Source organism: Falco rusticolus, chromosome 10 (genome assembly GCF_015220075.1).
Source record: "Falco rusticolus isolate bFalRus1 chromosome 10, bFalRus1.pri, whole genome shotgun sequence".
NCBI classification, from domain to species: Eukaryota; Metazoa; Chordata; class Aves; order Falconiformes; family Falconidae; genus Falco; species Falco rusticolus.
Window position 1 is genome coordinate 24,361,325 of NC_051196.1, and position 13,970 is coordinate 24,375,294.

General features: G+C 48.5%; 1 protein-coding gene across 2 annotated transcripts in view; it reads right to left on the reverse strand.

Moving 5' to 3' along the window:
* Nucleotides 1-453: 453 nt before the first annotated feature.
* Nucleotides 454-13,970, reverse strand: part of SLCO4A1 (solute carrier organic anion transporter family member 4A1) — a 28,607-nt gene continuing 15,090 nt past the window's right edge. For both annotated transcript variants that reach the window (XM_037403193.1, XM_037403192.1), the window contains exons 3-12: nt 13,657-13,747; nt 12,710-12,831; nt 12,292-12,403; nt 7,139-7,293; nt 6,261-6,456; nt 5,514-5,679; nt 4,735-4,907; nt 4,310-4,374; nt 3,633-3,781; nt 454-2,833 (exon numbers count right to left, since the gene is read on the reverse strand). In XM_037403193.1, coding sequence (XP_037259090.1) covers nt 2,684-2,833; nt 3,633-3,781; nt 4,310-4,374; nt 4,735-4,907; nt 5,514-5,679; nt 6,261-6,456; nt 7,139-7,293; nt 12,292-12,403; nt 12,710-12,831; nt 13,657-13,747 — 1,379 coding nt within the window. In that variant the 3' untranslated portion in view covers nt 454-2,683. The remainder of the gene's footprint in view (nt 2,834-3,632; nt 3,782-4,309; nt 4,375-4,734; nt 4,908-5,513; nt 5,680-6,260; nt 6,457-7,138; nt 7,294-12,291; nt 12,404-12,709; nt 12,832-13,656; nt 13,748-13,970) is intronic.

The window sequence follows — 13,970 nt, forward strand, 5'->3', positions numbered from 1 at the left end:
GAAACTCCATAGCTTTAACAGGGTGGGTCTGCAGCTGGAGGAGGACAGCGAAGGTATTACCTTCCCTCTTCCTTCTTCTTCTTCAGCAACCACAAACCTCATTTTGCCTTCAAAACCAATTATGCTCTGCCTCAGGAGGAGAGGGTAAGTTAGCAGGAGACACCAACCCACAGGGTCTCAGTGTCACCTGCTGTCCCACCGGTCAGACGATGCAGCTGCCTGCAGCTCCTGGCTCCTTTATTAACACTATGATTTAAGCACAAATCTGAATCCAAACTCTCCTCCTTGGGAGGCATGGTGATGACCTGCAGCGAAGCCTGGACTCCCCTGGGGTGGCCCTGACCCCATTAGCAGCAGGTTCTGTCACACAGGCTTCCCTCTCCCAGCCCACCCCTGCTGAGAACAGCAGCTGGAAAAGGGTGACTGACAACTGATGAAAAACATGCACACAAGTACCTGTGAAATACTGATTATATTTCTTATGCTTTTATAGCAATATAATACTTCATATGAGACTGGGAAACATACTTTCAAATATTTTACGTTACCTGTACACCTACACAACCTGTTTATGGAACAGGAACGCCTTGTTGCTGCTTACTTAAGCCCATGACTTACCAGTCCCACAGCAACACAATAAATGCCAGAATCCCACAAGCTTTTCTTTTACTCTGAAAACACCACACTCAGATAAAGCTTATTTTAGAAACACTAGAATTGCATTGCAATATCCATAATATATTAAGAAAAACTTCTACCTTTCATAAATATGTCATACATAAAATATGTTCCCAAAATACATTCATGCATTTTCCCCATTGAAGATCCCTGCTCGTACCCAACGCGTCTGTAAGCTGGGAAGGGCAATCACTGGGCAACGGCTGGAGAGAGGCTCACGTTTGCAGGTAGCTCCAAACCCAGCTGGAGGTTGGGAAGAAGCCTTTGCTGTTTGGGTTAACTCCTGCATCAGCGGGTCTAATCCTGCCTCCCTGGAAAAACAGGGCTCTCCTGCAGGCTGTGTGCCATCCAAGCTGTGCTGCACTGCACCAGCGGCCCGTGTGCAAGCAGCCAAAAGCCAACCCCCCCCATCTCACCCTGAGCACTTGCAGTTTTTCCAGCAGTTACCGGAGATGCTCAAGTCTCTCCCAGTTCTCGACAGAGGCTGGGAAGCAAGAGCTTTGGAAGTGGCAAGGTCACTACCTAGCTTTGGTGGAAGGGGATCTGTGAATGGAAGAAGTTGCTTTCTTGACCACCATCGACCTGAAGATGGACCACACTCTCAGTGCCGTCATCCCTGTCTGCTCTGAGGTGGTCCTTTGCTAACAAAGTAATCAAATGCCTATCCCGTCTCCGTTTATGAAAGCATAAATACACAAAATATACAAAAACACCTACAAAGTAATTCTAAGTAGCAGCTGGCACAGAAGAAGTGCCAGTTTTGCAGCTCAGTAACGTAGGTCCCGTCCCCGTGAATGCAGTTAATACAGTATTGGGCTCCAGGGCCTGGCCACAGCCCTCCCCGGAGCTGTACCTGGATCATGTGGCTGTGCAAATACAGGCAGACTAAGCGCTAATCTGATCTGGGTTGAGAGGGAAGCCAGACATATGCCTGCCCAAATTCCACTTTTCCCCCTCAGAAAGGTCCTGGTCAATATTGCAAGTGCACATTCAAAGGTCATTTTGGGAATGCTGCCCTCTCTACTTGCAAGCAGGCCAGTTCCAAGTCAGCATCCCCTTCCCACGAGGCAGTCTGTTGTGAGGACAAGCTATCCCTTAAGCTAGAGGTCTAGAGACAAACGAAATTCATTCTGACTTTTCTCATCTACCCCAACCCAATGCCTTTACAGAGCAACTGAAGAGAAGCATTGCATAGATCTGTATCATGTCTTCCCACACCCAACAAACAGCAAGAAATTCAAGTTTTGCACAGTACATTACAAAAGGCATCACCTTAAGACAATGCAAGAAAAAAAAAATTAAAAAATGAAGTGTCACCACGGTGTAAACCCTGCAATGAAACGAGGCAGTGAACATACAGTGCTCGGCAGCTCTCAGGGGTGGCTGCCTGTAGTGTACTGATGGATTTGCTAGACAAATCTCCCCTCAAATCTACTTCCCATTGCACAGTAATATCAGTTTGCATAATTAGATAATCTGCTCCTGAACAAAAGGAGCGATGCTGTGTCACAGGAAGGAGGAGGACACTGTCAGGGCCGTCTGCTTTGCATACAGTAGTTTTAGGGCCAGCTGTCCCCTTTGCCGCACAGGCTGCAGGACAGCAGGGCTCTTTTCAGCCTTAGGAAGTCTCGACAGAAGTTTTGCTACAGTTGGCTTTTCGATTGAGACATTAGGGCCCAGATCTTCTGGTGGTTTAAACCTCACATGCTCCATTGGAGTTACTGGTGCTCATTTCCACGAGTGGAGAACGCGGTCCTTGCTTGTCACAGACATGAATAAAGCTACGGTAGCCCTTTAAAGAAAATTAAATAACTGCATATGGCATCAGCGCACGATTTTAAATGTGCTTCTGCTGTTAAGAAAATAGGAAGCACACCAGTGGTTAATTTAATTATCTTGAACTAAAAAAAGTGATATTACTATTAATTTAAAACCCCCTAGGGACTGCATAACGTCTTCTCGTCGTATCTTTGAGACTGAGAAAGTCACTCGCACGCGTAGAGTGCTACATATCCTCCCCAGCCGGCAGCGAAGGTTTGTGTTCCTGGAGGTCACCGTTGCCACTGTCAGAGGCATCCGAGCTGCCTGGAGCCGACTCTGGCGGTGGAGGTTTGTAGAGTAAACAGGCAACTATAAAGAAGGTTGTCCCAAGCACCTGCAGCCACGGAGACACCCCGTTACCCTCTGCTCCCCCAAACCCAGGCACTTAGCCCCCATTTGGAAGGAGATTTGCTGACCAAGCTTTGGGGAGGAGATGATGCTGAAGGCCAGCCTGGGCAGCAGACCTGTGCACAGAACTGCAGGGGGTAAAAATCTGATTTTAGCCAGGCCCACAGCAATGGCACAGTGAGAATTTGGAAAGCTGTTCAGCCCCACACAGACACCTGGAGTGTGGTGCTGCGTGGACCAACACCATCTGAGCCATTTGCTGGAAGGCTTTCGAAAACCTCTTTATCGCAGCAACCGCTGAACGCTGCTATCTAGGGCAAGTGCTTGTTTGGGAGCAGTTAAAATGATGGTTTTCAGCTAATAAATAAGGAACACAGAGCTATTTTCTCACAGTGATCAGGGGACGGTTATTTACAGCCTGCCTATGATGCCATCCTTCACTCTCACTAACTCTCAGCAGTTAAATACTTTACTCCATTTCTAGCAAAAAATCACTTCTGTAACTGCTGGGAGAAGAGGAGATATTTCTTACGGTGCAACAGAAGCTGTAAGCCTAGAAAGTAATGGGAATTTAAGAGAATGATGGTGCCTGGAGCACCATTACCTGGCAAGAAGCAACTGGAGCTTTTGCCTTCCTCGAGAATATTTCTTGTGTGAAGGTCTAATTTGGGCTGGGGGGGCAGATCAGGACAACCCAATTGTGTAAAATTCTCTCCCAGAGTAAACTGCTGCCTCCTAAAGACCTGCTTGCTTTATCAGAGAGTGAAGTTAACCGGCAGCTTCACCTTGTAGACCAGTCCAGCGATGAGGGTGTACCGGCTCATGGCTGAGTTCTGGTAAACGTAACAAGAACCTTGCTCACCACACTGGTCCTGCCAGAGCAGGCAGGATTTATCGATCATGGACCCAAAGGCGATGGGGCCAGGGATGCCTCCTGTGGGAAGAGAGAGCGGACCTTTAGTTTGGGCAGCACCTACGCACCAGTCTCGCAAGGCACAAGGTGCTTACAGAAAAGTATCAGGCTCTGCTGCTACTGCGATTAAGCAAACTCATCCCGCAACATCTGGGGCCATTAGGTATCTAAAATACGCTGAATTTCAAGACCTGAGAGTCCAATGGATCTTTTGACCATCCTGACCTACATGTTGCACAGGACCCAAAAGACGTATGCAGGAGCTTCAATGCCTTTGCTCCTCTTTACTTGATGACACGTCGCCAGGACATTGCTCCTCTACCCGCCCCGCAACACGTTATGGAACCCTTCATTCAGTTTGCGAATCATGTGCAAAGGGAATTGGGTTTTTCTCAATGACACCAAACAATGGAAAGCATCCTCCTTTCAACAGCTCGTATCCTACCCCCTCCTTTTCCAACCCAGTGTGCCTTGTTCTTAGGTAACAGCTTGGCACACACTCCACAAAGCCAACGGACTACACCAACGCACAAATTCACTGTTCCATACCTAGCGTTCGTACTACAATCCACTGGATCCCAAGTGCAAATGACCTTTGCCTGTCAGAGACACACCTAGGGAACAAAAGAGGATTGTTTAAACATGCTGCCAGGCTGCACGGACCTCCCCGCGCCCAAGGACCTCCATCCCCTCCGGACATCGAGGTTCATCCCAGTGCAATGCACGCCTCCCCCCCCCCCGGCTGTAAACTGGGACACACGTGTGTCCCATGTCAGAGGATAGAGCTGCCAATGCTTAAATTTGCTTTCCCAGCTAGACAGGGAAGGGAATTAGCCCTGATGTCTCCATGCGGCCAGTAACAAGGTGGTTCCCATCACACTCTCCCCACAACCTGAGCCAGCAGGATAGACTGGAGAGGTGGATACTGGGACTTCTGGCAGCGCTGGTGGAGGATGAGATGATGCCGTGCTTACCGCAGAGTGGCAGTCAGGGCAGGAATACTGCTCAGGAAGGTGAAGAGGATCACCATGAACATGAAGAACAGGAGTAGGGGCTTTTTCGCACAAGAGGAGGTGCATTTCCCTGCCTCTGCGTCGCCGGGGCCGGGCAGGAGGGTTTTGTCAATGCAGCTACAATGCAGGTAGACCTGGGAAAGGAAGGCTGGTGGGCACGTTGCCAAGGGGAGCACGCTGATAGCCAAAGCTTTACAAAGCAATTCAGGGAGGGCAGAAACCAGTGGTTTCGCTCCCAGAGTGAAGCAGAAATCAAGCTGCATTCTTGACACACCTCTGTTTCAAAACAGATTATTAAATAAGAGAAACTAACTTTGCCAGGCACCCCTTGAACACTGAACGTCATTGCCCTTCGTAAGCCTTTGCCTGACTATGAGCAACATGCTGGGAGGATGATGAGGTGCATCGTGTTCATTGAAGACTCAAAATAAGCATCAGGACAGGAATTTGGTGCCTACCAGGCTCCCTGCCTGCCTGAGGGATTTACCACAGATTTCAGTGCAGTTTGATGCAGAGTGAGGCAAAACAGGTTGGACACACCGAGAGAAGCAAAGCAGGGTGACCTCAGGGTACCTTCTGCCTTCATCCCAGGTGGTACCTGAGAGCATCCATCCTACACCAGGCTTTTACACTGATTTGCAGCAAAGCTCAAACCTGTAGACACTTTTGCAGAGCCAGCCAAATCACTCCAGAGAAGACGTGCCACCACCTTATTAACACACCGTGCCTTCAAGACATACCTTCTTGCCGTTCCTGAGGTTTTCAGACAGTTTTTTGCACCCGGCATGGCAGGGAGAGTAATACATAATGTCATCGCTCCCACAGACAGGGCTGTAGGTCTCCTGTAGACAGCCACAGTTGGTGTTGCAGGCTGCTGTCAGGTTGAGGTGGCCACCAGGCAAAACACTAAGGGAAACAGGAGCGGTAAGTGGGGAGACACTGAACAGCATTTTCCAGGAGGAAATGGGTAGAGCAAGAGAAGGAGAATGGGGGACAGTAGGAGATGCGGTGGATCCCCAGGCAGCATAAAGCCAGGCTTGGGAAGGGCTTCACCTCACCCCATTTTAACCATGAATAGGAATTGTGCCCTGGAGCTGTCTCCTTCCCACAACTACCGAGGGAGTTTAAGCTACCAGCTCACAGGGAGACACCTCCACTTGGAGGGGAGATTCCCACTCCTAGTCCAGTTTACCCCAGTGGATAGAAACGGGGGACCACATGAAGGCAACTGAAGAGTGGAGTACGTCACACTGGTGCTGCTGATCTCCCTCGCTAAAGAGGGAGCCTCTTCCATAAACTAGATGCAAAAATTAGGACACTTGTATTCTGGGTCTCATCCTCAGTATCTGCCTGTGAGAATGACTGGACATCATCTTCCACCACCAACACATTCACACACGACCACCACCAGCACTGTGTATTTGGAGTTATCCTTCCATTCTGACTAGGGCCACACAGCATAAGACAGATGGGATGATTGTTATTACCTTCCCTTGTACGTCTGGGTTACTCCTGCCATCGGCATGTTAGGGCAGTGAATAAAAAAAATGAATATAGCCAGCAGACTTGACACTGTGCAAAGTAAACATAATTTGATGATTCCTGAACAGCGGAGTTTAAATTTATTCACAAGGAATCCTCCCAGGAACGTGCCTCCCCCTCCAGCTGGTACAACCAAATAACCTGAAAAAAAAAAAAAGGGATAAAAACACAAGCAAGTTTAGAAACGTCAGCAAGGAGTTTTCAAGCCTGAATACATGAACTGCAGTGTGTCTGCACGAGAATAACCCCTTGGATGCTGCGTGGCTTCTTGATGGGAGTTCAGTGGACTTCTCTACAGTCGGTGGACCTCTGTAACAGCTCAGGTAACATGGCACAAGCCTGGTAAGGCAGCTTTTTCTACCCAGAGATCTTCACACCCTTTGAGGAGCTCATGATGAGTATCGACACGTGTTGGACACCACATCCTTGGTCTGCGGTAAGGCAGCTAAGTGAGGATCTTCCCAGTTTCAGGATGCCGACAAAAATATGCCCCCTAGTTCAGACATCCCCCATTAGAAGAAATATTTAGTCAATGTTTTCTGGCAATGCACTAGAAGGAACAGTGTACAATTATTCTGCCTTCCTCTAGAGGGTAACAGATGGCTGCAGAAGTGACACATTTCTCCTGATCTCAATAGATACAGCTCTGAAAATGCACTTGCTACAGAAGTGCTGATGGAAAACAATCCTATCTAATAGCTGAAGACAATAACCACTCTGTAACTGAACTGCAAAGCATGTTTGTCTCCATTCTAAATGGGCGACAGTGCTCTCGTATTTGTAGGCAAAATGGGAAAACATTGCAAAAACCTGGTTTCCTTACCAAAAAAAGTAGCAGCTTCAGAGGCACTTAAACTAAACTGAGACTCCAGGAACTTGGGTCCAAATGTGGACATCCCAGCAATGAGGGTGGCTTCAGTCGCTCCCGCTAAGCAGAGGAAGATGAAGGTGGGATTCTTCAGAAGCAGCAGTACTGATCTAGGAAGGACAAATATACTGGAATTGAATCACTGTGTCACATTTTGATTTGAGGTCTGTCCCCTACCTTTAAGTCAGAAGGACCACATGTAAGACAAGGCAGCATCCCATCATGCTGCATCTCTTTGAAAAAACCAAACCCAACCAAACCCAAAAGGATGCTAACTGGAGTTTGACAGAGCAGTAAGCTCCTCCACTTAGGTTTACTGAGTCCTGCCAGCCAAGGAAGGATGCTGCAGATGCCCTCACCTCTCCCGCTGTACTGGCAGAGCAGGTGTTGGTGCTTGTGGAGATGTCTCCATTGCAGGTGGCCATCAGCAACTTTGCCCTCAAACTCTCTCTTTATATATAACGCCTCTCATGGGCCAACCTGCTCTGGCTCTCGTTCCTACTGGGAGTTGTCCTGACTACCTTCAGGCACCTACCAGAGGCACATACCCTGGCTGTCTTTTATAGCTCCACTGGCTACAGCCAAGCGCCACGGGAATCTGAGGAACGTCAACCAAACACCTAAAACACGAGGGAATAATCTGGGGCTCTTCGACTCTTCTCTGTGGATCACACAAGGGCACCAGATGGGTCTATTTATCTCATGTGCATGTTCCTAACAGGGACTGAACACCAGTAGCACGTGTGGGATATCATTCACACTCAGGAGGCCCACGACTTCTAGACAGATGATTTCAGCAGTAATTTTCCAACATTTAGGGTCAGCCTGAGTATTTTCCATTCCTAAATGGGGCAATACTGAAAGGATACAACTCCTCAACAAATCTCAGTCCTTTCAAGGTTTTATTAGTCCCTGCTGGCAGTTATCTTGGGACTCCTGACTAAGAGCAGGGAACAAGGTTGTGTAACATCCTCATATATACACGTGTTATTCATGTGAACCCATGTCCCCACGAGAATAACAATCTCTGATAACCATGGACGTTTTGCAGCTCAGGGGAAATACCAAGCAGGCCTTTCTATATGGAGGAAACACCTCCAAGACACCTTATATCCCACTGGAAAACAGAAAGCAATCTTTCTCCCACAATCTAACCACAGTTTACTTTAAGCTTAATGTATAAGTCGAGCAAATACATTTTATCTTCGACCCATCAGGATTTAGCAGAGCGCCATAGATATGCCTGAAAAATTGCCAAGTGTCATTTATATGCGGAAAGATGATCCAGCAATGATTCCAACTCCGAGACGCAGAAAGGCCCCCAGGCACATGGGATGGTCTCAATTATCTCTCACTCTCTCGGATATTGGACTAAGAGGGCCGACACTGCTTTTGCAGGGGGTGTTTTGTAACAGGCTTGAAATGCTGCTGCATGACCTTCCCCAAGCCTGGCCCGGACCAGTCCCACAGACCATCCCATTTCTGAGACGGGCACAACCCCACCATCCCGCAGTGATGGCACAACAGGGATGCTGTGGGATGCTCACTGAACTGAAAGGCACAGTCACCACCTACTGCTTTGCAGGAAACGTGAAATCAGATAAAACCGACTGTAGTACAACCAAGAGACGTGCCAAGGCTCACTATCAGATTTATACAGCTTTATCCACATAAAGTGGAGAATTTCATTATAAAAAAAAAAAAAAAGAAGCTGAACGGCGGAAATATCACACATCCGTACACCTTGATTACAGGGGATTTACACTAACTATTGTCCAGCTACTGGGATTAGTTTACTAAACTATTTTCCAGGAATGATTTTTTCACTTGTGCTTTATTTCGAAGCACAAAGCCTCTTAGCAAGAAAATACTTGTGGACCCTGTGGCTGATGTAGAAAAAGCGCAAGGTTTTCACTTTTTTACAGTTCGAGAAAAGAGAGGATTTGTCCCCTGGTACCAGCGTGACTTTGTGCCTGTTGCTTAAAGCTTACAGGTTAGACCTGCAGGTAGCAAAATTCAGAGGAACTCCTTTCAGTGCTGAGTAAGGATTTACTCACATAATTTAATCCGTTTGTAGACAGAAGACATAGGTGTGAGGAGTTACAGCGTCTGAAACCTTACCAAAGTCAACACAGACCTTTTCACTGCTGTTGGCAGGACTCTAAACACACCCAGAAACCACCTAACTCTTGAGTACTCTTGACTGTCAGTTCTTGCAGCTAAAGGCATTTCAGGAGGCTCAGCACTACCAAGAGAAGAACCCCACCACTTGTAAAAGCCTGATCCTGCAAGCCCTTAATGATAAGGGCGCATATAGGTATAGATATAGGTACTCCTTCCTCAGTAATGGTCCTGCTGGGTAGGTTGGGACCACCTGTACAACCCAAGGCAGCTCCTCTGAGAAATGCATGCCCAGGACACCCCAGGCTGTAAGGGCACAGTCACAAACTAATGAGTCATTAATGACAGACAGATACTTAATGCAATCTTCGAGCATGTGAATGGGGATTTTTCCAGCACAAAATGACACCTACTGTCACCACCACCAAGGGAACAGAGGGCAGCACCTACGTCCCACAGGAATGTAAACCAACCTCCCTTTACAATGCACGAAAGCTGTAGTAAAGGCATGAGATAAACCAAAGCCCCAGCCTGCCACCTAACCCGAGGGGGATGAGTGAATTCCTGACCGTAGCCTCTCATGAGGAGGATCAGGGCTTGACACACCAGTGAGTGATGTTCACCAACTCCATCTTGTAGCTCGCTAGGACCGAGCCTCCTCTCCTGGCACAGCTCTGTGTGCCTTCTGTTTGAATCCCTCTGTACTGCCAGGAGGGGCTATTTCACGAGAACTATCATATGGAAGCAGAGAAAGGCAAATGCTATTTTATCAGGCCTTTTCAACCTAAGAATTAAGACAGAAGTCTCTTCAGGGCAGAGGATTAGGCTGTGCAGGCTGCATTCCTGTAAGCTCCTGCTCTTAGACAGCACTGTGAATACAGCTATTCACCAAGCTCACTTAGGAAGGACCTGATGGCATAGAACAGTATTTTATTTCATCAGTATTTCTGCTTATCTTTGGGAGATTCTTACTGTCCATACTGTGAGAAAACGTGTAGCATCTCAGCTGTTACCAAAACAAAAGCAACAGTGTCCTCTGGCCTTGCTCCCCAGCCTGGTCCACGTGTCCCCAAGAGCTGCACGCGCAGATGTGATCTCCTTTTTAATGCAGGCTTCCAGAATAGCAAGCCTTTAAGGCACTTCCCTTTTAATAATCAAAACCAGGGAACACAAAAGTCTGTTAGGTTTTTGCTTTCAAACGAAAAGCACACTAAGGACTGGACTGATCTGAACTGTTTGATGTGAGTTGCCCACCTTTAGGTATTTGTTCTTCAGGAATGAGGGGTGAAAGAAGATGCTCCCGGAGGAGGACTGCCTCCGTACCTGCAGTCAGCCAGTCCTCACTGAGAAACAGTGGGAGCTTTGCTCCAGATAGGCAAGAACAGCACCAACCACTGGATTTCATCCCTCTCTGCTACCCTGTTTGTGTTGGTTTTAGTCATAACCTTATCATTATTTAAATGCAGGTTTTGAATTTAATTTCCGTGTGGAGAATAAGCCATGACCTCGGAAGATGGCACCCAGTCAAGAATGCCATTTAATAACAGTACTGAAATCTGTTCAACGTAATATTCTTCGTAAAGCTGCCTTAACCCCTGGTAAACTTCCTACAAAGTCTCCAAGAATTTCAAACCAGTGTGAGTAGTTGCATTGACCCAACACAGGCTGACTGCTGCTGAAAAGCCCCGTAACGAGCACCTGCTTCAATCCCCCTCTGCCAGCACAAAGGCAAATACCCCAACCCAAGTTCAGACGTAACTGCTGGCAGCAGCACGGGGTTTGGCAACACCGAATGTTTGCCTTTGCATGGGGCAGCCATCACACATGGATGCAAACTCCTTCCTCAAAAAGATCCTGGGAGAAATACAAAAAAGAAAAATCCCCTTATTGACTATGAGCTCCAAAAGGGATTGGTACCCAGGTATCTCTGCAACATCCAAAGCTTGCACACCAGCTAAACACAAGCTGCAAATAAAGCGGCACCTCACCCCCTGCCCTCCATTTAAATATAAACTCAACACACACAAAAAAAAAACAACCAAAAACCAAAACACAAAAGATTTCAAAGATCCACAGCAAATATTTCCAGGTTAAAAGACCGCATTTTATTTTGGCCACTCGCATGTTCCTACCCAGGATCCCTTTAAACCATTTCCTACCAACCCGCCCCTGGTGCCAGCACGCTCGCCCACAGCCCAGCCAAGCAGCAGCCCTGAGATGAAGCACACTGCTCTGTCACTGCTTTGCAGGAGAGATAAGAAATAGTTACACATAAAAGGTGGCTGGAAGATGCAAAGGCAACATTAAAAAAAAAAAAGGAAACTAAGAATAAAAGACAAAGGGAACTGAAAGCTACAGTGCAGGATATCTTGTTCCCTGGATTTGGAATGGAGCTGTAAGAGCTGTGAGTTTTGTTTCCTCTCTTCTCATTAAAAGGAGAAAACAGGGATCTAACAAAAGGAAAAATAAAGGAAGCAAAGCCCTGAAGGGACGGGGATGGAGATGGAGGAGGAGAGGAGAGGACCCTGGACAACACCTGACTGGACCAGGTGAAGCCAGACACAAGCAGACTGGAGGAACTAATGCTGCTGTGGAGAGGGCATGGGGGGCATTGCCTGTGCACCTCCTGCCACTGGAAGGCTGGCACCAAGCCACTCTGTGAAACTCCACACGCTGCATATGACTGCAGGTGGATCTTCACACGTGGACGTGAGCTTCTGAAAAACACGGACAGGACCAGCCACTTGTCCCCTGCTCTCCCACGCGGTCCCCAGCACAATTTCTTGTTCAGCCCATTTGCTGAGAGCTCCCAGCCACTGACAGGACCAGGCACTTTGCAACTTCCCCTGCAAGGAAGCATCATTGCTATCTTTGAAGATGGGCAAAATCTTTTAGCTAGCATCACAGAAAGCAAGCTCAGTTTGGGCCCACTGCTCCCGCCCCTGGGGAGGGCTCCCTGAACCTCAGGCATGGGGCAGTTTTCTCACCGAGGCAGATCTTTAACTGTTTTCCCAAAGTCTGGATCCGATGCTTTTTTGTGGCTCCCATCCTTTAGCTGATGAGCCTCTGACACCCTCATAACGATATACCGCTGGGATCCTGAAAATGAGAGGCAAATGGGAACGAGGAGCATGTGAGACATGAGATACGGATGCCACCCAAGTGGTGGATTTGCAGCGTGAAAATGCAACGCAACATCCTCCCTCTGCCAATGGCTGCAAGGCAGGAGCAGGGAAGGAGGCAGCTGGAAAGCTGCAGGGGTGAAATCCATGTAGGAATTAAAATATAAGCCCTGGAAGCTCTTTCTCTACCCTGCGTCCCCAGCCACACACACGCGCAAGGATGCCAGCCCCAAGGCGTGTGTCAGCACCGTGCAGTCCCAGCCCCGATTCCCGCAGCGTGTACCTGGGAGGCGGTGGGGGTACCCCAGGATGGGGATGGAGATGAGGAGGGAGGCTGCTCCGGCCCCGAGGAAGCCGATCCACCATGCTCCCACCCACAGCGTGTTCTCCGGGGTGATGTCGATCCTGTAAGAAACAGCCAAAGGACACAAGGGAGAGAGGTGGCGGTTTGGAACGGAGCGGGACAGCTCGGCATGCCTCTCACTGAGCTGGCGGGGGACATGGGGGGGGACGTCAGCGAATTAAACTGAGCTCTGGCCTCTCCCATGGTGATCTGCTGGGGATGCCACATCCACCACCATCCCCGCCACACCGCAGCACTGCCTGCCTTACCAGAGAGCACCGCACTCAACGAGCCTGGGAAATTACATCCTTTAATTCCCCTTTAATCTCCATCTTGCGTATTTGCTTCTCCCCATTTCATTTGTGCTTTGGGGGTTGCTACAATCCTTGTTTCACCCCAGAGCCACCCTTTGCCAGAAAACTGGTGGACATAACCCACTCCTTCCCCTGGAAACCCACTCCCCCTTTTCAACCCATCCATCTGCCAAAGAGCCTGTAAGGAGTTCAGGATAAATTACAAAAACTAAAAGGGGAGGAGGGACTAAGCATCCTGGCTGGACGACCGGGAGGATGAGCAGCACTGCTGGTAGCGTTGCCTCATCAGGGAACTCATTCAAACAATTCACCTGCTGCTCATAGCCTCATTAGCACAGGCAGTGCAGCGTGAGGAAGGATTTAAGCTGACAGGTTCGTCAGCAATTTTCTTCTAGAAACAGCGCTAATGCAAGCCACCCTTCCAGCCTCAGCCCCCCCGCAGAAACACCGCTCAATGCCATGGGCACGTTTCCACCCAGCCACCGGGTCATTTCTCCAGATTGTTTTTTTTTTAGCCCAAAGGAAACATATAGCATAAAGGAAAAGGAACAAGATTATTTTTTAGCAACTTACTCTCTGCCAATTTCAGTATAAATATTTAGAAACATTCCTCCTACCAGATAACCCGCTGCAGGCCCAAGGATTGCAGCAGTGTAGAAAACAGCTGAAAGGGAAAACAAGCAGTGTGAGACAAATAGCAGCGCTTCAGCCAGGGATGCTGTGGAGAGCTGCTGGTGCCCAGCATCCTCCGCCCCACCGCAGCAGCCCAGTTCCCTCCCGGATCCAGGATGCTCAGCCTCCTGTCGCCCCGTCCCCCTCTCCCTAAGCCACTGAGAAACAAAGCCAGACAGTTTTAACAAGTTTCATCTCCCATTTATGTCCCAGGG